The 21,060-nt window shown below is 38.6% G+C and overlaps 1 protein-coding gene across 17 annotated transcripts in view; it reads left to right on the top strand.

The window, feature by feature from the left end:
* Positions 1–21,060, top strand: part of KDM6A (lysine demethylase 6A) — a 234,358-nt gene that overhangs the window by 98,260 nt on the left and 115,038 nt on the right. For all 17 annotated transcript variants that reach the window (XM_007991467.3, XM_007991469.3, XM_007991468.3 and 14 more), the window contains exon 4: positions 1,349–1,398. In XM_007991467.3, the coding sequence (XP_007989658.1) occupies positions 1,349–1,398 (50 nt within the window). The remainder of the gene's footprint in view (positions 1–1,348; positions 1,399–21,060) is intronic.

The following is a 21,060-nucleotide window of genomic DNA, read 5'->3' as shown; positions in this document are numbered from 1 at the left end:
TTCTCAAATAGTTTTTATCCTGGTCTTCCATATCTTAGATTGTGAATTGTAAACCACAAGTTAAAAAATCCTTTTGTAGCTGATCAGAAAAATATTATTCCCCACGTTTTCATCTGGTAGTTTTATGGGCTTCTTTTTTTATCTAACTCTTTAATGTATTATTTGAATTATTTTAGTATATGATTTGAGTTACAAATTTTACTTTTTTGCTTACTTATAAATACTTGGGTGCTGGTTACATTATTAACACCCCACTGATTGGAAATGCCACCTATTTACTGTGCTAATTCCTACATGTATCAAGTTCTCATTTGGGGCTTTCAGTTCTTTTCTATTCCATTTCTTACAACTTTATGGTAATTCCAATATCCGATTGAGCAAGTTCTCTTCATTATGTCTAATTTTTTTCTGAACTCTCTTTGCCTGTTTAATTTTATGAAAGAGTTTCTCGTAATGTTTGCAATTTGCTTCTATTGTACCATGTCTAAAATTCATAAATTGGTTCATCTCTAAACATCCCCAGCGTATTAGAATGTATCTGAGCTGCTGTCACTTTTTAATCCTGCTTCAGTGTCCATTTTACTGCCTTTGTCTTTAGGGTGTCCCTCAGTCATACCTGTACTTGTAGGATCAAATAAGTGCTTAGCCTCCTGCCCTAAGAGATTCTGATTTAATTGGTATGGGATGGGGTTTATTCGTCAGTGTTTTGTTTTTTAAGAAGGGCACTCTCTACCAATTGTAATGTACGTATGTAATTTTCACTTTACTTTTTTATGTTCACTTCACTGAATTTTGAGGTTGACAAGAACTACTTTTAAGTTTTTCAGAACCTTTTATGCCTAAAGATGATTTTGGTGGATGGGTTGTCCTATTTTGTAATGTCCTATTTTGTAATTGAGGTTGAGAAAGGTAATTAGTGGGTAAGTTTTTTGTTGATTGCAGGAAAGAAAGCATCACAGAAGAAATAGTTCTTTTGCTCTTTGAGGTAGTCGAGTTGTTAGCCATTCTTGGAAGTGAGGTCTCTTGTGAGAACAAATGATCTAGCACGTTCTGGAGTCGCCTTGGAAAATCTTAAACCTCTACCATTTGTTTTTGATCTTTGAGGAAGGTCAAGTTGATCTAAGGGGTTAGCCTAGATGCTGTTCAACTGCAGATCTGAGATTTGACCATGGTTTTACGTTCTTGAACTCCTGAGGGGGGCCCAGAATTTTAAGTTGTTTGGTTTGAACTATCACTGTCTACTGGGAGGTGGGTGTGGTGGGAATCTTGTTATATAATGCTTGTTAAGTATATTATTGACTTTAAAGTGAGATATAATTATGACTCAAAATTATTTTCCTTCTTTCAGCATTATCTGCATACCAGAGGTACTACAGTTTACAGTCTGACTACTGGAAGGTTAGTGCATATTTGCATGCTGATTTCATGTTTGTGTTTTGGGCAGATTATTGCCAGTTATATTCAAAATGAATTGAACTCTTGCCTTTTTTGGTTAATTACTTAAAATATTGCTTCTAGGGGAAAGGTATTGGAAAAGGGTTGAGAGTATTATTTATGTTTGTGCCGTCTTATGTGAATCTCCTTGTATTTTATTAAGAATTAGAGGCCGGGTGCAGTGGCTCACGCCTGTAATCCCAGCACTTTGGGAGGCTGAGGCGGGTGGATCACGAGGTCAGGAGATCGAGACCATCTTGGCTGACATGGTGAAACCCCGTCTCTACTAAAAATACAAAAAAATTAGCCGGGCGTGGTGGCTGGCGCCTGTAGTCCCAGCTACTCGGGAGGCTGAGGCAGGAGAATGGCGTGAACCCGGGAGGCGGAGCTTGCAGTGAGCCGAGATCCGGCCACTGCACTCCAGCCTGGGCGACAGAGCAAGACTCCGTCTCAGAAAAAAAAAAAAAAAAAAAAGAATTAGATACCTCGGACACATTTTACTGGTCAAATATAATGGAATTGTGATAAGTAAAAATCAAGCAAAACTAAACAAATAACAATAACAAAATGATTCCTTGGTTTTCTTTTCTAAAGTTGGTACCTGGGAGTAAAAGAAGGCTGAAGATGTGTATATCAGGCTAAAATGGGAAAATGTAATGGGAAAATTATGATAAACTCTTTCTTGGTGTACTCTGTTTATAATTGGAGCTTTGAGGAGAGCTGAACCTAACTATTTTTTAGAAGACCTACCTAAATGAAAGACTGTGCATAGCAGTGAAACGATGAATCATACACTTATCTTAATTTAAGCAGTGATTAAATTAAGCATGATCTTCTACATCATGTTTACTTTTAAGTTTATTGAGCAGTGAGGTTTTTTTTTTTTTTAATCTGAATTGCCATTTCAGATATTTTGTGGATTTTTTCTATTGGTTAGTTTATCTTTCTTTTTGAAGTAGGTACTTATTCCAGTCTTATATAGACTGGCTTTGTCTGGGAAAGCCCTTCAATAGTCAGCCTATGCATAGATTTTGAGAACACTATGTAGAGATTTTAGATATCTATATCTGTAATTTTTTTTTTCTAAGTCTTTTGAAAATATCTTCTCTAATCTCTGGCTTATTTTTTTTTAAAGCTTTATCAAAGTATAATTCACATGCTATAAAATTTGGCTGTTTTAACTGTACAAATCAGTGATTTTTGGTAAATTTTCAGAGCTGTGCAGCTGATAGAGGGAGGAGGCAGACAAAGGTCTCAACAGATAGGGAAGGGTCCCTGGAGAATCACTGATCCACCCAGCCCACAAGTGTTTACACCAGATGTTTTCTGCAGATAAGGGAACCTGCACAGGGGGCTTTCCTGGGCATGCCTGCAGTGGACTGGAGGTCCCCATGCACTGGGGGAACAGGGTGGAGCCACCAAGAATTTGCACCTTATACAGGGGAGGATCCTGGCCTCTTCAGCTCGCGTGCTGGGGCCCTGGTATTCAGTTTGTGAGGTGGAAACCTACTGGCAGGACCCCCTTTCTTTGCTGATAGCTTTCCTTTTGCTTAATAAATTTTGTCTTCCTCACCCTTCAATGTGTTTGTATGCCTCATTCTTCCTGGTTGTGAGACAAAAACCCAGATTAGCTCAGCTGAGGGGCAAAAAATCCTGCATCACAGCCATCATCACAGTCTTATTTATCTCCCTGGAATGGAACCTCACGTATATCCCCAGCCCTGGCAATCATCAGTCTACTTTCTGTCTTTTATATATTTGTCTTTTCTGGATATTTCATGTAAATGGAATCATATAATATATGGTCTTTTGTGGCTGACTTCTTTAACTTAGCATATGTTGTCAAGGTTCATATATGCTGTAGCATGAATATTTTATTCTTTATTTCCTGATAATATAGTCACCCCTCAGTATCTGTGGGGAATTGGTTTCAGGACCCCTCATGGATACCAACATCCATGGATGCTCAAGTTCCTTATATTAAATGATAAAGTATTTGTATATCACCTCTATGCATCATCCCATATACTTTAAATCATTTCTAGATTACTTAAAATACCTAATAAAATGTGAATGCTGTGTAATTGATTGCTATACTGTATTGCTTTTTAGTTTGTATTATTTTTTATTATTGTATTGTCATATTTTTCCTGAATACTTTTGATCCGCAGATGCGGAACCCATGGATACAAAGGGCACGCTGTATTCCGTTGAATCAGTATACCACAGTTTGTTTATCCTTTCATCAATTGATGGGCATTTGGGTTGTTTCCACTTTTTGGCTATTGTGAATAATACTGTTGTGAACATTTGTGTACAGGTTTTTGTATGACATAATATTTTCAGTTTTCTTGGGTAGGTACTCAGAAATGGAATTGTTGGATTATAGGGTAAATCTATGTTTAGCATTTTGAGAAATTGCCAGAACTTTTTTTCCCTATGTCTATACCATTTTACATCCCTGCCAGTAATGGTGTGAGGGTTCCGGTTTCTCTGTATCCTACTCAACACTTGTAATTATCTACTTTTTGAGTGTACTAGTTTTTTAGTGTGCCTAGTGGGGTAGAAAATAAAGTTTTAAACTTTGATGAAGTCCAGTTTATCGACTTTATAACAACTTTTTATTTCTTGTGTTTTTACTGTTGTACGTAAGAAATCTTTGCCTAACTCAAGGTCATGAAGACTTACTCCATAGTTTATTTAATCAGGTGCTTCAGTGCTTTCCTTTTACAGAGTGCTGCAGTAAATAGTCTAGTAAAAGTGTCTCTTTCTCCATATATAGTTTTTTAGAGATAAGGTCTTGCTCTGTTGCACAGGGTGGAGTGCAGTGGTGCAATCAGAGCTCACTGCGGCCTTGAATTCCTGGGCTCAAATGAATCCTCCTGCCTCAGCCTCTCGAGGAGCTGGGACTGCAGGTGCACACCACCATGCTCAGCTAATTTTTAAATTTTTTTTTGCAGAGATAGAATCTCACTATATTACCCAGGCTGATCTCAAACTCAATTACTGGCCTCAAGTAATTCTCCCACCTCAGCCTCCCAAAGTGTTGGGATTACAGGTGTGAGCCACTGCACTTGGCCTGTTCTTTAATAGTTTTGTTAGTGATTCTTTAGTATAGATTCCTTTAAAAGTGAGATCGTTGTGTTGAAGGGTATTTACTCCTTTGGGATTGAACCATTTGCATTTATTTCAACAATGTATGCAAGTGTTTGTTTCTTCTTGATCTTAGTCAAGAACCTTTTTGTCAGCAGACTTGCCAGTTTGATAGGTGAGAAATGGTATTTTATTATAATTTAAATTTACATTTTCTTAGTTGTTAGTGATATTGAACTTTTTAAAAATTGAAGTGTAAAGACTATTTGAATTTCTTTTTCTTTGAAATATTTGTTCATGTCTGTTGCCCATTTTTTTTTAGGTCATTGTTTTCTTTTACTGTTTTATGTATCTATATTATATGTATTAGGCATATTTATCCTTTATCTGTAATATTAGTTGAAGCTACTATTGCCCAGTTTGAGATTTGTTGTTTTGCTTTGCTTTTGTGTGTTTGTTTTTGTCTGTGCAGAAGTTTTCTATTTCTATGTAGTCAGATTGATCAGTTTTCTACATTGCCTTTATGTTTTGAATCATAAGATGGGTTTTTTCCTCATTCCCAGGTGTTAGAGAAATTCACCCACATTTTCTTTCAGTACTTGAATGGTTTAATATTTGACATTTAAATTTCTGATCCATTTGGATTTTATCCTTGACTTATAGTGTGAACAATATTTAAGATTATCTTTTATCTTATGGCTAGTTATCCCAAAGATATATTTTTTAAAAATTCATTTTTTCCTCTACTGATTTGAGGTGTTGCCTTAATTGTATACTAAATATTCATATGCAGTTTTGTCTGTGACTTTTGTGGCATGTTTTGTTCATGAACTAATACAAAAGTATTTTACTTAGAGAGATTTTATAATATGTTTTAATGTATGGTAGTGCTAGGGCACCCTTTCCCTACTGTTCTTGCTTCTAGGATTTTCCTGGCTGTCCTTGGTGGCTTGTTTTTTCAAATAAACTTTCTAATTAACTTGTCTAGCTTCACAAAAAATACCTGATAATTTATTTTCTGTAGCTTTTTTGAGATATATTTAACATTGTTTTAAGCATTTTTTGAGATATGATTTACATTATTTGAGATTTGACAACTTAAATAGTTGTATAACCATTACCATAATCAAGATACAAAACATTTCCATTATCCAAAGTGTTTCCTTGTGCCATTTTCCTACTCTTAATCTCTGGTCCCAGGCAACCACTTACCTGCTTTCATCCCTCTAGTTTTGTCTGTTCTGGAATATCATGTAATGGGGTTTAAACAGCATATATTTTTTGTTTTTGATAACTTTCATTTGGCATGCTTTTATTGAGATTCATCCATGTTGTTGTATCAGTAGTGTGTTGTTTTTCATTGTTAAGTAGGATTTCATAGAATGGATATGCCACAGTTTTTCTGTTTATCAGTTGATTGGATTGTTTTCAGCTTTTGGTTATTATGAATAAAGCTCTGTGAATATTATTTGTCTTTGTGTGGACATAGGTTTTCATTTGTCTTGGTATATATGATTTAGGAATGCTGAATTGCTTTGCAGTTTTAGGTGTAACTGTCAATCCTTTTCAAAGTGGTTATACCATTTCATATTCCAACCAGCAATGAATGAGATTTCAAATGTTCCATATCTTTGTTAGCACTTGGTATTGTCAGTCTCTTTAACTTTAGCCCATCTGCCCATTCTTGTTTTTTCTTCTTCTTTCTTATTTTCTTTCTTTCCTCCTCAGTCTTTTTAACTTTACCGTCTACCTATTCTCCTTCCCTCCCTCCCTCCCTTCCTCCCTTCCTCCTCCCTTCTTTCTTTCTTTTCTTTCTTTCTCTTCTTGCTTTCCTTCCTGTTGTTCTTCCTCATCTTCTTCTTCTTTGAGTTTTATGGGTTCTTTATATACTCTGAATAAATGCCCTTTGTCTGATACTTGTTTTGGAATTGTTAGTCTCTGGTTCGTCTTTTCATTTTCTTACTAGTGTCTTTTGAAGAGCAAATGTTTATTGTTTCAATGAGGTCCATTTAATTACTTTTTTTTTTTTTTCTTTTACAGCTTGTGCTTTTTGTGCTAGGAAATCTTTGTGTATCCCAAGATCATAAAAGATTTCCTCACCTTTTAAATTCTGTTTCGGCCTGTGATACATTTCAAGCTGTTTATGATGTGAGATAGTATCAGTGGTCCCCCCCTTCCCCCAAATAGCTACCCAGTTTTTCCAGCGTTATTTGTTGAAAAGACTACACTTTCAAAATCTACCATTTCCTCTTTTCTTTCCTTTTTTTTTGAGATGGAGTCTCTCTCTGTCACCCAGGCTGGAGTGCAGTGGCACGATCTTGGCTCACTGCAACCTCAGCCTCCCCAGTAGCTGGAACTACAGGCCTGTGCCACCACGCCTGGCTAATTTTTTGTATTTTAGTAGAGACAGGGTTTCACCATGTTGGCCAGGATGGTCTCGATCTCCTGACCTCGTGATCCGCCAGCCTCAGCCTCCCAGAGTGTTGGGATTATAGGCATGAACCACTGTCCGTGCCTGGCCCCAAATTCCCTGTATTCTTTTTCAAAATTGCTGTGGTTTTTCTAGGTCTTTTGCCTTTCCATATAAAGTGCAGAAACAGTATAATCCAGTATAATTCTGCTAGGATTATATTGAAACTACATGTGCTAAGTTAGGAAGAATTTGTCTTCAGTAATATTGTATTTGCTTGTTCGTGAACATGGCGTATTTCGCCCTCTATTTAGCCTTCTTTAAGACCCTACAGCAATACTTCATAGTGCTTATCACATATGTTTTAGGTTTTTTTGTTTTTTTGATGCTATTGTGATTGGAGTTGTTGTAAAATTTTATTTCCAATTGTTTTATTGCGATTATGTAGGAACATTTTTATTATTGCATACCGATCTGGTATCCTACTGTCTTACTAAATTATATTGTTTTAGTCGTGTTGTTCTAGATAGGATTTTCTAGATACATTATGCTGTCTGCAAATAAAGAAAATTTTATTTTTTGTTTTCTTATTTGTGGATGCCAGTTAGTCTTTTTCTTGCCTTGTTGTACTGGCAAGGAATGGAAGGGGACATCCTTGTTTTGTTTCTTTGGGGGGAAAACATTAAATTTTTACTGTTGAATGTGATATTAGCTATAGGGTTTTTGTAGGCTAATATTGAAGATGTTCCCTTCTGTTGCTAGTTTACTTCGAGGGCTCTTCCCTCTTCCCCCTACTTCATGTTTTAATGAATGGTCTGAGGATATAGGAAAAAACTCAGTTCCTCCTATACTCTCACAACACAGGACATTTCTGTAACAAAATGTGTGTGGCTTTTCCCCTGCATACCTGGCAAGCAGTCAGTTCTGCAGTGGCTGCCAGTGTCCTCTAATTCAGTTCAATTGTGACATTATCTACCTGGAGATAGTTTCGGATCCCACAGATTGAGTGCTAAGTCCCACAAGACTGTCCCCACTTCAGATGCCAGTGTAGGCCTCCGGAACTTTTGACTGACTGGCTATATAAATCAGGGTTCCCATGACCCACTCCTTGTTTCCATTAATTTGCCAGAGTGGCACAGACCTCAGCAAACAGTTGGGTTTACTGTTTTATTGTAACGGGTACAGATGAAGAGATGCATAAGATGAGGTCATGTGGGAAGTGGCATGGAGCCTCCATGCCATCTCTGGGCATGCCACCCTCTAGGGACTTCTGCTTGTGAAGCTATCCAGAAGCTCTCCAAATCCTGTCCTTTTGGGTTTTTATGGAGGCATTATTACGTAGGCATGACTGATTAAATCATTGGCCACTGGTGATCAGCTTAACCTTCAATCCCTTTCCTCTACCCAGAGATTGGAGAATGGGGCTGAAAAGTCCCCACGCTCTAAACATGCTTTGCTCTTTGCGGTGACCAGCCCTCATCTTGAAGCTACGTAGGGGGCTGCCTGCCCTGAGTTATCTCATTACATCCCCCATCCTAAAGCTACAAAGGAGGCTGCCTGCCTTGAGTTATCTTGTTAGCATACAAGAGACACTCAGGGCTGGGCGTGGTAGCTCACCCAGTAATAATCCCAGCACTTTGGGAGGTATCCCAGCACTTTGGGAGTGTAATCCCCACACTTTGGGAGGCCGAGGTGGGCAGGTCACCTGAGGTCAGGAGTTTGAGACCAGCCTGGCCAACGTGGTGAAACCCCATCTCTACTAAAAATACAAAAATTAGCTCATCATGGTAGTGCTTGCTTGTAATCCCAGCTACTGGGGAGGCTGAGGCAGAGAATCGCTTGAACCCGGGAGGCAGAGGTTGCAGTGAGCTGAGATCATGCCACTGCACTCCAGCCTGGGCAACAGAGTCTAAAGTAAATAAAGAAACAAAACTGACCTTTTTCTTATTTTTTTTTTCTACTTTAAGAAAAGAAAGAAAAGGCTTTGAATTTTGGAAGCAATGCCTATCTGAATAGAACTATTGATTAAACATTATGGTAACATGGAAGGATGGAGAACAGTGTTTCAGTTTGAAAAACTAATTGGTCTGTTTTAAGATATGCAGGATGTGGCTTTTTTTTTTTTGTATATTGATTGATTAAAGTATTTGTGGGTACAATTTTTAAAAATAGTGATCATTATTTTTTCATAACCCTAATTTTAGAAAGAGTTTGATAGAGTTGTGCTAAAATTTAGTTTGGGACACCAAAAAAAATTATTAAATTTAACATACATATTATCTATATGAATGTAAATATCAGAGGGCTTTATAATACTGCTGAAGAACATCACATAGTATTAGGTTGACGCAAAAGTGATTATGGTTTTTGCCATTACTGCAGTTACTTTTGCACCTAATATTTCAGTTTGTTGAAGAGATTAATTCACATTTTTTTGTATGCTAATTATAGATAATTCTTTTCCTTAAAACAGTTTCACTAAAAAGGTCTAAATAATACTATTTTACTGCCTGATTCAGCATATGCTTGAAAATTGTATTGTATTTCTTACCAGCCCTGAATTTGTGCTGGCCTTATTTTCCTAATTGGGCCTGATTGGTAAGGTTTTCTTCTGTATGGTCTTATTTTTTTCATAAGTATTGTACTGGTGTGGGATTATGCGTTAATGTCAGGTAGGAGAGATATGTTGAAGAGAGAATTTTTGTAATGGGAGAACTCAAGGTTCTTCTAATTCCGATTGGTTTTTTGAATTCAGAAATATATTCAGTATTTAAATATATCAGTCTGGAAGTGCTTCATAATATGAAAATATTTAGAACCTGTAGGGAAGACGGAACTCTAATTAATGTTTCAACAAGTTTATTGCTTAACCTGAATTTTTTTAAAAAGCCTAAAAAACTTTTTTGCTTAGAGGAGACCAAGAGAGTGAGATCTTTTAAAGAAAAGTTAAAAATCAGTATATTTTGGAATAAGGATTAGATTCTTTGGAAATTTTACAAGTTTAGAAGCAGAACACATCTTAGAAATTTTTATCTAATTCCTTTACTTTATGGACTATACATCGTGCATCCCGGTGATTAAGGAAGCCCCCAAGTCAGCACAAATAGGTGGTGGATAAACTAGTGGAATCTGTGCTCATTTTCTGACTTTCCAGTGGCTTTTTCTGTTACACAGTTTAGGGTAGTCCGGCTTTTACATTTGTTGACAGGGCCTCTTTTGACAATACAGAGATGAGTAAGCTAGCTCCTGCTCTCCCATGTTTCTGTGAGGAGGATACACGTAAACATAATAAGTTTTTGGTAAGTAATATATTGGAGGTGTTGAGGGCTGTGCTGGAAGCAGAAGTGCACATGCTTTGTTTAAGGGGTATGGGAAAGTCTGAGTGGGAATAAGGAAAGACTTCACAGAAAAGATGAAACTTCAGGGAAGGATTAATGGGAGTTTCCAAGATACAAGACCTCGTCAAGTTTTCCAAGAAGAGAAATGAGAGAGTAGTACATAGCAGTACGATAGGTGTTTCGGAAACTCCCATGTTCTTGGTCTAGAGCAGAGGTCCGCAAACTTTTTTTTACAGGGCAAAATAGTAAATATTTTAGGTTTTGTGGACCAAGAGGCAAAATCAGGTAATATATAGGTACTTAGATAATCTTTTATATAAAAATCATTTTTAGCTCCCAGGCCTTTAAAAAAGGATTCGGCTGGCAATAGTTTATAGACCACTGTCTTAGAGCCTGCCATGATTGTTGGGCGTTATAGGACTCAAACTGGGGAAAAGGAAGGCAAAGGCCAGATCATAAATGCATTTGCAACAGTTATCACTGTTTTGAAATCTTAGATTTGTCAGTATCTTGTAAAATACTGTAGTGCTTGAGATCAGATAAAGTTAAATAAAACACAATTATTTTTTAGGTGTTGGATTGGGATTGCATTGACTTTGTATTTTAAAAACAAACTGTTGCCGGGTGCAGTGGCTCATGCCTGTAATCCCAGTGCTTTGGGATGCCGAGGTGGGTGGATCACCTGAGGTCAGGAGTTCAAGACCCGCCTGGTTAACATGGTGAAACCCCGTTTCTACTGAAAATACAAAAAATTACCCCGGCGTGGTGGTGCACTTGTAATACCAGCTACTCAGGAGACTGAGGGAGGCTGAGGCAGGAGAACTGCTTGAACCCTGGAGGCGGATGTTGTAGTGGGCCGAGATTGTGCCATTGCACTCCAGCTTGGGCAACAAGAGCGAAACTCTGTCTCAAAAAAATATATAAAATAAAAATAACAAACTGTCATCTTTTCTCAGTAAAGTTTTATAACTTCCTCACGAAGTTCTTGTGCATCTTATAAATAATGTATTTTACATCTTACACTTACGTTGCTATTATACATGCCATTTTAATTTTATGTTTTATCTCTACTGGTATATAGAACTGCAGTTGACTTTCATGTGTTAAACTTACCAAGCAACTTCACTAACTTTCACTAACTTGGGTAATTTGACTATGTAACTTTGGATTTTCTCTGTAGACTGTCCTCCCTTTGTAATTAATGACAATTTTGTTTCTTCTGTTATCAATATTGTAAACATTTCAATAAAAGTGTTTGGAATGTTCTCATCTTGTATTTTCTGAAATAGCTAGATATAATCTTGTAAAAGTATTTTCCTGCATATTTGATAAAACCAACCTGTTAAACTCTTTGGGATTAGTATATGTCTTTGTGGGAGGATTTTATACTACTGGTTTTATTATTTACCAGTTACTTTTTTAGGTTGCAAATTTCTGCTACATTTGTTTATGGTCACATATACCTATAGTTAGGTCCTTAACTAATTTCTGGAACTTAGTTGTGCCTTCTGTTTTCTTCCTTGCTTCAATCAAAGGTTTGTAAATTTTAATAGTGATTTCAAATAATACAATTTTGACATTGTTGATCATCTCTAGTTTTTTTCCTTCTTTCTTTGGGCTTATTCTCTTTTTTCTTTACACACACACACACGCGCACACACGCGCGGACACACACACGCTCTCGCTCTCACTCTCTCTCTCTCTGTCTCTCTCACCTAATTTACTCTGTAATGCCTCGTACAGTCTTTTTGTCCAGACCACTGTCTAGTCCAGGAGCATAGATTAAAACTGAGTATGTACCTTAGCTGTCTTTTTTAGCATTGTCTTTCCTCCACTCTCATCCCTTTTGTGTTTTTGTTTTTGTCTCTGGCTTAAAGAGACCAGCTCAGTTGTCTTATAGTGTCACATTTTCTGGCTTTGTTTTATTGCTTTCTTTTGGTATTATTTAGCTCATTTCTATATCTTCTGTATTTCTTTTAATTAAGTTGATAGTTAACCATCAACTATTTGCTTTGTTGTTGTGGTGGTGGTGGTGGTTGTTTTGAGACGGAGTTTCGCTCTTGTTGCCCAGGCTGGAGTGCAGTGGCGCAATCACAGCTCACTGCAAACTGCACCTCCCGGGTTCAAGCGATTCTCTTGCCTCAGCCTGGGATTACAGGTGTGCACCACTACACCCAACTAATTTTTTCTATTTTTAGTAGAGATAGGATTTCACCATGGCCAGGCTGGTCTTGAACTCCTGACCTCAGGTGATCTGCCCACCTCGGCCTCTCAGAGTGTTGGGAATACAGGCGTGAGCTACCGCGCCTGGCCTGGTTAGTGGTTTTTAATGCTCCATCAGGGCTTATAAAAAAATATTTCCCCCATATATATGTATTTTCCTTCCTGGGTATATTTTAGAGTAAATTACAGATAACATGACATTTCAATCCTTAATATTCTAAATGCCTTTCTACAAAATAAGAATGTTTCGTTAAAAAGCTGTCAGATCTTTACCACGTAACAAAATTTAGCAATACTGTCTGTTTTTTTTGAGATGGAGTTTCGCTCTTGTTGCCCAGGCTGGAGTGCAATGGTGCGATCTGAGCTTACCACAACCTCTGCCTTCTGGGTTCAAGCAATTCTCCTGCCTCAGCCTCCCAAGTAGCTGGGATTACAGGCATGCGCCACCACGCCTGGCTAATTTTGTATTTTTAGTAGAGATGGGGTTTCTCCATGTTGGTGAGACTGGTCCCGAACTCCCGACCTCCCGACCTCAGGTGATCTGCCTGCCTTGGCCTCCCAAAATGCTGAGGTTACAGGCGTGAGCCAATGCTCCTGGCCAGCAATACTGCTTTTTATTCCTTCAAAGATGCACTTTTTCTTTTTTTGAATTTAATTTATGGAATCTCGCTCTGTTTCCCAGGCTGGAGTACAGTGGCTTGATCTTGGCTTACTGCAACCTCTGCCTCCCGGGTTCAAGTGATTCTCCTGCTTCAGCCTCCTGAGTAGCTGGGATTACAGGCACATGGCACCACGCCCGGCTCTTTTTTTTTTTTTGTAGAGATGGGGTTTCACCATGTTGGCCAGAATGGTGTCAATCTCTTGACCTTCTGATCCACCCACCTCGGCCTTCCAAAGTGCTGGGATTACAGGCATGAACCACCGTGCCCGGCCCACCCTTTTTGTTTAAATCTTTGGAGCCAGGTATCTAATAATATTTTAAGTCTTCATTGGCTGAGTGGTAGTCATGATACATAGTTGTCAATGCGTATGCATACTCATCTTTGTTGTTTTTCCTCCTGGCATGATTAGATAGCTATAGCCTATTGTTTCAGTAGAAAAGTCATTTATGGACCATCTGAGGAAAGAATGTGAGTTTTGATTGCTGACTAAAAACTTTTCATTGACAATTTCTGGTAAGGTCAAAAAAGTGATGTCTTAACTTGCAGAAATGGGGTTTGTAGATAACAGTGGAAGAATCTTCTAAGAAATGCTATATCACCAGCATTTTTGATGTCCCGGTAGTTGATATTGTGTGGAAAAATGTGGACGAGAGTATGGTTAACAGAATTATAAAATGATTCAGAATTGGACACTAAGGATATCTTAATGAATTTTTTCACTTAAATTTTCCTTTATGTGTGAAAAAAAGAATGTGATAAAAATTTATCTTTACCATTAAAAATAATTGAAAGTAATTTTAATCGCTTTTTTTTTTTTTTTTTTTTTAAAGACAAGGTCTTACTATATTGCTCAGGCTGGTCTCGAACTCCTGGGCTCAAGTGGTCTGCCCACTTCTGCCTGCCAAAGTACTAGGATTACAGGTGTGAGCCACTGCACCCAGCTTCTTACTGATTTTTCACTGACTCCTAGTTTTCCTGGTTAGTTTTAAAAAGTTGTTAGTGTTGTTGTAGCTCTTTTGATGCTGTTTTGAAGCTGTTTTATAGTTCTTTTAATGTCTTAAAAGCTCTCCTTGTGGATCACAAGGTCAAGAGATCGAGACCATCTGGACCAACATGGTGAAACCCCGTCTCTGCTAGAAATACAAAAATTAGCTGGGCATGATAGCGCTCGCCTGTAGTCTGAGCTATTTAGGAGGCTGAGGCAGGAGAATCACTTGAACCCAGGAGGCAGAGGTTTCAGTGAGCCGAGATCACGCCACTACACTCCAGCCTGGCGACAGAGCGAGACTCCCGTCTTGGAAAAAAAAAAAAAGAGCTCTCCTCTTTTTCTTTTGCACCTTCCCTTTGTGCATAGGATTTTTCTTCCTTTATTCATCTTTCTGCCTCTGGGGATTATTGCCTTCAGCACTAGAACATTTTCAGCCACTACATCTTCAAATATTGCCTGTGTCCCATTTTATTTTTTGACTCCTTCTACAACTGATTTTAGAGATATGATAGATTTTCCCACATACCCATAACCTCACTTACTTGTTCTTGGTGAATATTTGAAATATACTCTCATCAGTTTGAAATATATGTGATTATTAACTATAGTTACCATGCTCTGCAATTGATCACTAGAACTTATTGTCTAGGTGAAACTTTGTACCCTTTGAATAGCATCTCCCCAATTCCCTTTCCCCACCCTCCCCCAGCCTCTGGTAACCACTGTTGTTCTCTTTACTTCTATGAGATAGATATTCTTTTGAGTTTGACTTTTTAGATTCCACATGTAAGTGAGATCATGCCGTTTTGTCTTTCTGTGTCTGGCATATTTTGCTTAGCACAAGGTCCTCCAGGTTCATCTATGTTGTCACAAATGGCAGAATTTCCTTCTTTTAAAGACTGAATAGTATTTCAAGGTGTATATATACCATGTTTTATTAATCAATGTATCCTTCGATGGATACTTAGGTTGATTCTGTATCTTATCTATTATGAATAAGGCTGAAATGAATATGGGAGTATAGATGTCATAAATACAGTTTCAGTGCTGCAAAAGAAATAGCACTCGAATATAAAGTTTTCTTTTTAATTCTCAACAAGGCAAGGTACTTCTATAGAAGGGTGCACCCTTACAGATGGAGCAATGATGAGCGCACACTTGGACAAGGGAGGGGAAAGGGTTCTTCCCTGACACACCTGGCCCCTGCAGCTGTGTCGTTCCCCTATTGGCTAGGGTTAGACTGCACAGGCTAAACTAATTCTGATTGGCTAATTTAAAGAGAGTGACGGAGTGAGTGGTTTGGCTGGAAAAATGGTTATGACAGAGCAGGCAATTGGAATGAGTCAGGGTGGAACAGATAATCGAGAAATGTTGCTTTACGAGGAAGTGAAGTTTAAAAGTAGAAGGCAAAGAATTGAACATACTGACATACTAATTCTTTGAAAAGAAATTTAGAACTCATATATAATAGATATCTCTTTGAAATTTTGATTTCAGTTTCTATGATTTATAGCTAGTAGTGGGACTGTTGAATCAAATGGTAGTTCTATTGTTAGTTTTTTGAGGAAATTCCAACATTTTACTAAGAAAGAAGCCCCAGGGATTCAGATTTATGTGAGAAATCTTGGGTACAACTCTGTGTGGTACCTAATTTGTTTCCTAAGTCTCGGGGTATTTTATTGGCTTTCATTGTTTGCTTACCTTTGTGTATTCTCCTTTTTTTTCAGCCTTTTTCCTTTTGCCCCCAGCTCAGCCATTCATTTATAAAGATGCTTTTAAAATATGTCATCTAATATTTTAAATAATTAATTTTGTATTAGGAGGGTTTTTCAATATGTATACTGCTTGCCGTTGGCCTTATTTTTGGAAATTGTACTATAATTTAAGGAAATGTAAATGAAATTGTTGGGATACTAGTTAGTTATCTATTTATTTGAGACGAAGTCTTGCTCAGTCTCGCTCAGGCTGGCATGCAGTGGTGTGATCTTGGCTTACTGCATCCTTTGCCTCCCATGTTCAAGCGATTTTCCTGTCTCACCCTCCTGAGTAGCTGGTACTAAGGCCACCACACCTGGCTAATTTTGTATTTATTTTTTAATAGCGACTGAGTTTCACCATGTTGGCCAGGGGGGTCTCGAACTCCTGACCTCAGGTGATCCACCTGCCTCAGCCTCCCAAAGTGTTGGGATTACAGCCGCGAGCCACCAGGCCTGGCCTGTTGGGATACTTTTAAATCCTTGGTGCTTTAATTATAATTGCTTCTGTTTTTGAACCAGTCATGTATCATCTCATTTAATTCCTCAAACAACCCTTTGAAATAGGTACTGCTTTCACCATTTTACAAAGATGAAGACATTGAGGTCAGCTAACTTGTTTCATGAGTCTTTCTGAAATTTTGTTTTATTTTTATTTAAGAGATAGGGTCTTGCTCTGTAGCCCAGGCTGGTATGCAGTGGTACAATTGTAGCTCACTGCAGCTTTGAACTCCTGGACTCAAGCAGTCCTTTTTAGCCTCTCAAGTAGGTAGGACTACAGGCATGCCCCACCGTGCTCAACTAAGTTTTAAGTTTTTTTGTAGAGAATGAGAGTCTCACTATGTTGCCCAGGCTGGTCTCAAACTCCTGGTCTCAAGCAATCCTCTCACATTGGCCTCCCAAAGCAGTGGGATTACAGGTGTGAGCCACTGTGCTCGGCCTTTCATGAATCTCATAACTAGTAAGTGACAAGGCTGTGATTCTGACTTAGATCTCTACAGTCTTGGATCAGAATCACAGCCTTGTCACTTACTAGTTTTGAAATGACTTCTATAGTCTGATTTCATTATTGCTGTACAATACTACACATACACTTTGGAAGCAGAACTTCTGCTTCAGTGTGTTGACTTTGGGCATGATGCATATAATAAACTTTGGCCAACCTCTTCTGCTATATTATCTTAACTGTTAACGTTCTTTTAATTGTCCAGAAGGTAATTCAGATTATTATAAGGAAATGATTCTGCATAAATTGAATCAGCAAAGTATCATTCTTCTATGAAAAATGTGTAACAGGTTATTAAAGACTGTAAGATAGTGATTTACTCAGCGGCAAGACTTTCTTAAATAACTTATATATGCTGGTTACTTTGCTATAGGGATCAAAGCATGACTTGGGTTCATTCTCTACCATGTATAGGCTCATATTCTAGTGGAGGAGATAAATGACATAATAGGTGTGAGTATTCATTTGGAAGTGAAATGGGAGAGGTTTCCTTGCCCCCCTCACAGGGCATGTGATGGAGGTGTGGCTCACTTCTTCAGTGCCCCACTGCTCAAACCTCTAGGGGAGCATACAGACTGGCAGGCTGTGGGGCTCCCACTCCACAGCAATGTCTAGGGGTGAATGTTTACAACTGAAGCGCCAGTGGGCATGTGTTACAGGGTGCTCTTTTAGTTTGCTGTCTCTAGGCAGCTTGTGTTAACCAGCTCAGTTAGACCCTATACCTTGTTGCAAGGACAGAGGGCTTCCTGTATCCCAGGTTCTTGGCTTGGTGTACTGGAAGAATTGGATCACATGTGGGCTTGGAGAATGAGTGTAAAGTTTTATTGAGTGGAAGTAGCTTTCAGCCTATGGGGTAGCCAGAGGGAGATGGCCGCTTGGCAGTCCTAGCTCTCCTCCAACTGCCCTGGCCAAACTCTGCCTAGTCCCGCTGGTCAATGGCCTGCCGGTGTTCCAGCGTCTGTGTGCTCTTCCACCTGCAGGCTCCACTCGATGTCTTCCACCGATGTGTTCATCTCGCCATCTAGCAATTTCTGTCTCTGCCTTGCTAGGGTCTTGGGTTTTTATAGGCGCAGGATGGGGGTGTGGTGGGAAGGCAGAGTGCCTGTCCTTACCTAGGTCTGAGGGGGTAGAGCCCTAGCCAGGGACCACATCCTCCTCTACCCAGCACTTCCCTTCCCCCATTCTGTATCATTTAAAGGGACCACACTCTTCCCTTCCCAGCACTCCCATATCAGAAGCACGTATTAGAAACTATAACTCACTGTGGGTTTTTGGGAATATGTCAAATAATACTTCTGGAAGGAAGAGGTGAATGTTGCTTTTTAAAGGATAGATAGGAATTTGCCCGATTAAGGAGTGAGTCGAGGGGAAGATGGCAATGGCTTTTTTAGGCAGAGGAAGCAAACATTGTTAAAATCATAGAAATGTTTAAGGTTGTATTTTATTCACAGATCTGCATGTTATTTGTCCTGACTGAAGTGGTGGTTATGAGATTGGGAACATTTCAGCAAGAGTCATAAAATGAAGGCCCTTATAAAGCAAGCTAGATTGTGGGGACTTTTCAGAGGAGTTTAAAATAGAAAGTGCATGTTTTGCACTTCCATGTTTGAGTTTTTGAAAGCTCATTGGCAGTGGTGTGGAGGTTTGAAAGAGATTGAAAGAGGAGGAAATGGAGAGAGAGCCTACAGTTTGGGGACAAGTTAGAAAACTGTTGAAATAGGCCAAGTATGTAAAGTTGAGGTCCTAACTAACCTGGAGAAATATAGTAGGAATGGAGAAGGGGTGGATTCAAAGACTTTTAGATTGTAAAATGAACTCTGTGAATAGAAGGAACATGGTTTATTGGTGGGAAAGAGGTAAGAGAGGAAATGTAGGACTACTTTTTGGCTTGGTCAACTTGCGAGATTGTTACCACTATCTAAAATCTGCAGTACCATTAGAATTTCTTGTTCCGTGTTAAGATTCATGTACTTTCAGATATTCACGGTATATGTAACGATGGCGGTAATTATAAAGAAAGTATTTGGAAATTCATGCCTTTATAACCTTCGTTTCTATACCCACCTTCCCCCTTTTTTTATTCCCCAGCAGGTTTTGTTTTGTATTTTATTTTATTTATCTATTTTATTTTATTTTATTTTATTTTATTTTATTTTATTTTATTTTATTTTATCGTATTGTATTTTTCTTTCCCAGATCCGGTAGACAGAGGTATCCAGAGGGTTAATAGCAGATTTTTTCCCCAACTGTGTATCACTGGGTTTGTGAATTATAGTCATAATACAGTAAGATTAAGACATTTGATGTTTTTGTAATATTTTGGCATGGTTTTATTTGTTAATATCCTAGCATAAAAATATAATAGTCTTCAAAGATGATTGCTGGGGTATGGGATGCTTGGTGGTGGCTACAATCAAATTCTTATTCCAACCCCAAATTGGTAACATTATAACAACATAGAATGTTATTATTTAGAACCTAATTACTGTTGTTCCCCTTACCTATGAGGGATACGTTCCAAGATCCGCAGTGGATGCCTGAAACTGCAGGTAGAACTGAACCTTATTATATACATGTTTTTGTCAACAAAAAGAGTCAAACTCTGTAAAATATTTTAGCTGGGAGTGGTGGCTCATACCTGTAAGTCCAGTACTTTGGGAGGCTGACGCGGGTAGATCACATGAAGCCAGGAGTTCGAGGCCAGTCTGGCCAACATGATGAAACCCCATGTCTATTAAAAATACAAAAATTAGCCGGGCATTGTTATATATAAAGTTTCGGTGCCACAAAAGAAATAGCACCTGAATATAAAATTTTCTTTTTAATTCTCAGCAAGGCAAAGTACTTCTCTAGAAGGGTGCACCCTTACAGATAGAACAATGGTGAGCGCACACTTGGAAAAGGGAGGGGAAGGGATTCTTATCCCTGATGCATGTGGCCGCTGCTGCTGCTGTGTCATTCCTCTATTGGCTAGGGTTAGACCACACAGGCTGAATTAATTCCGATTGGCTAAAGACAGTGATGGGGTGAGTGGTTTGGCGGGAAAAATGGTTATGACAGAGCAGGCAATGAGTCAGGGTGGAGTAGGTAATCAGAATGAGTCAGGGTAGAGCAGGTAATCGAAAAAGATTGCTTTATGAGGAAGTTTAAAAGTAGAAGGTAAAGAATGGAACAGAAATTTAGAACTCATATCTAACGACCCCTCCCCTTGTATTTCCTTACAGTTTTCTTTTTAAACTTTTTTTTTTTTTTTTTTTTTTTAACATGTCTTGGCTTAGTTGTTTGGCTTGATTTTCCAAAAGAAGATGCTTCTCTGGATAAGGTGGAGGATAGTTAAGGGAGATTTTAATAAGTGCCGTTTTTATGAGCCTCTGTATCAACCTACAGGTGCATGGTATGACACAACACCCAACAAGAATAAGTACACCCATTATGGCTACGAGGGAAGTAAGAATTGAGGCTATTATTCCTTTCCATTTACTGAACTACTTTTCTAGCCATCCTGTAAAGGGGTCATTTACCCCTGAGTTGTTGGCTAACTCATTGGACGGAGCAGTCAGACCTTGCAGTGCCTTTGTTATACTTCCATCAGGGGTGGTGGTGTTTGTGATGAAGGTACAACGTTGAGTTTTAATCATGACACAAACTCCTCCTTTCTGCTAATATCATGTCTAAGGCTATCCTGTTTTCCCAAGCCATCTGGCTCGTTGCCCCTAATTGTTCAGCTATTCCTTTAACAGCATCTCTAATGTAGTTAATCACTGTTGGTTGTAGTAGATGTAGTTTATCCAATCTACATTTTTATTAATTGTCACCTACCAAAATATTCACTTAAATCCTGCAGCTATTTGATTTCGGGTTTTAAATTAATCTGGTATTCCCCGTGGGACTCCAATTGCATCTAAATTGACGTGAGAGTCCAAAGACCCATAAGGGGCTTCTCTCACTTTATGATGTCTTATTTTTCCTTCCTCTGGTTGATGAAGTGCCAGGGTGAAAAGGATAGCCAGTTGGACTGAAGCATAAGTGCCACTCCAGTTATTTGGCAGAGTGTCCAGTAAAGGTCCACCACGATACCACCACACATCTGCTCGGGGATGAACAAGGACTGACTGATTGATAAGCTCTTGAAAATTGATAAGCTCTTGAAGG

This window comes from Chlorocebus sabaeus, chromosome X (assembly GCF_047675955.1).
Source record: "Chlorocebus sabaeus isolate Y175 chromosome X, mChlSab1.0.hap1, whole genome shotgun sequence".
Lineage (NCBI taxonomy): Eukaryota > Metazoa > Chordata > Mammalia > Primates > Cercopithecidae > Chlorocebus > Chlorocebus sabaeus.
This window is presented reverse-complemented; position numbering and strand designations above follow the sequence as displayed.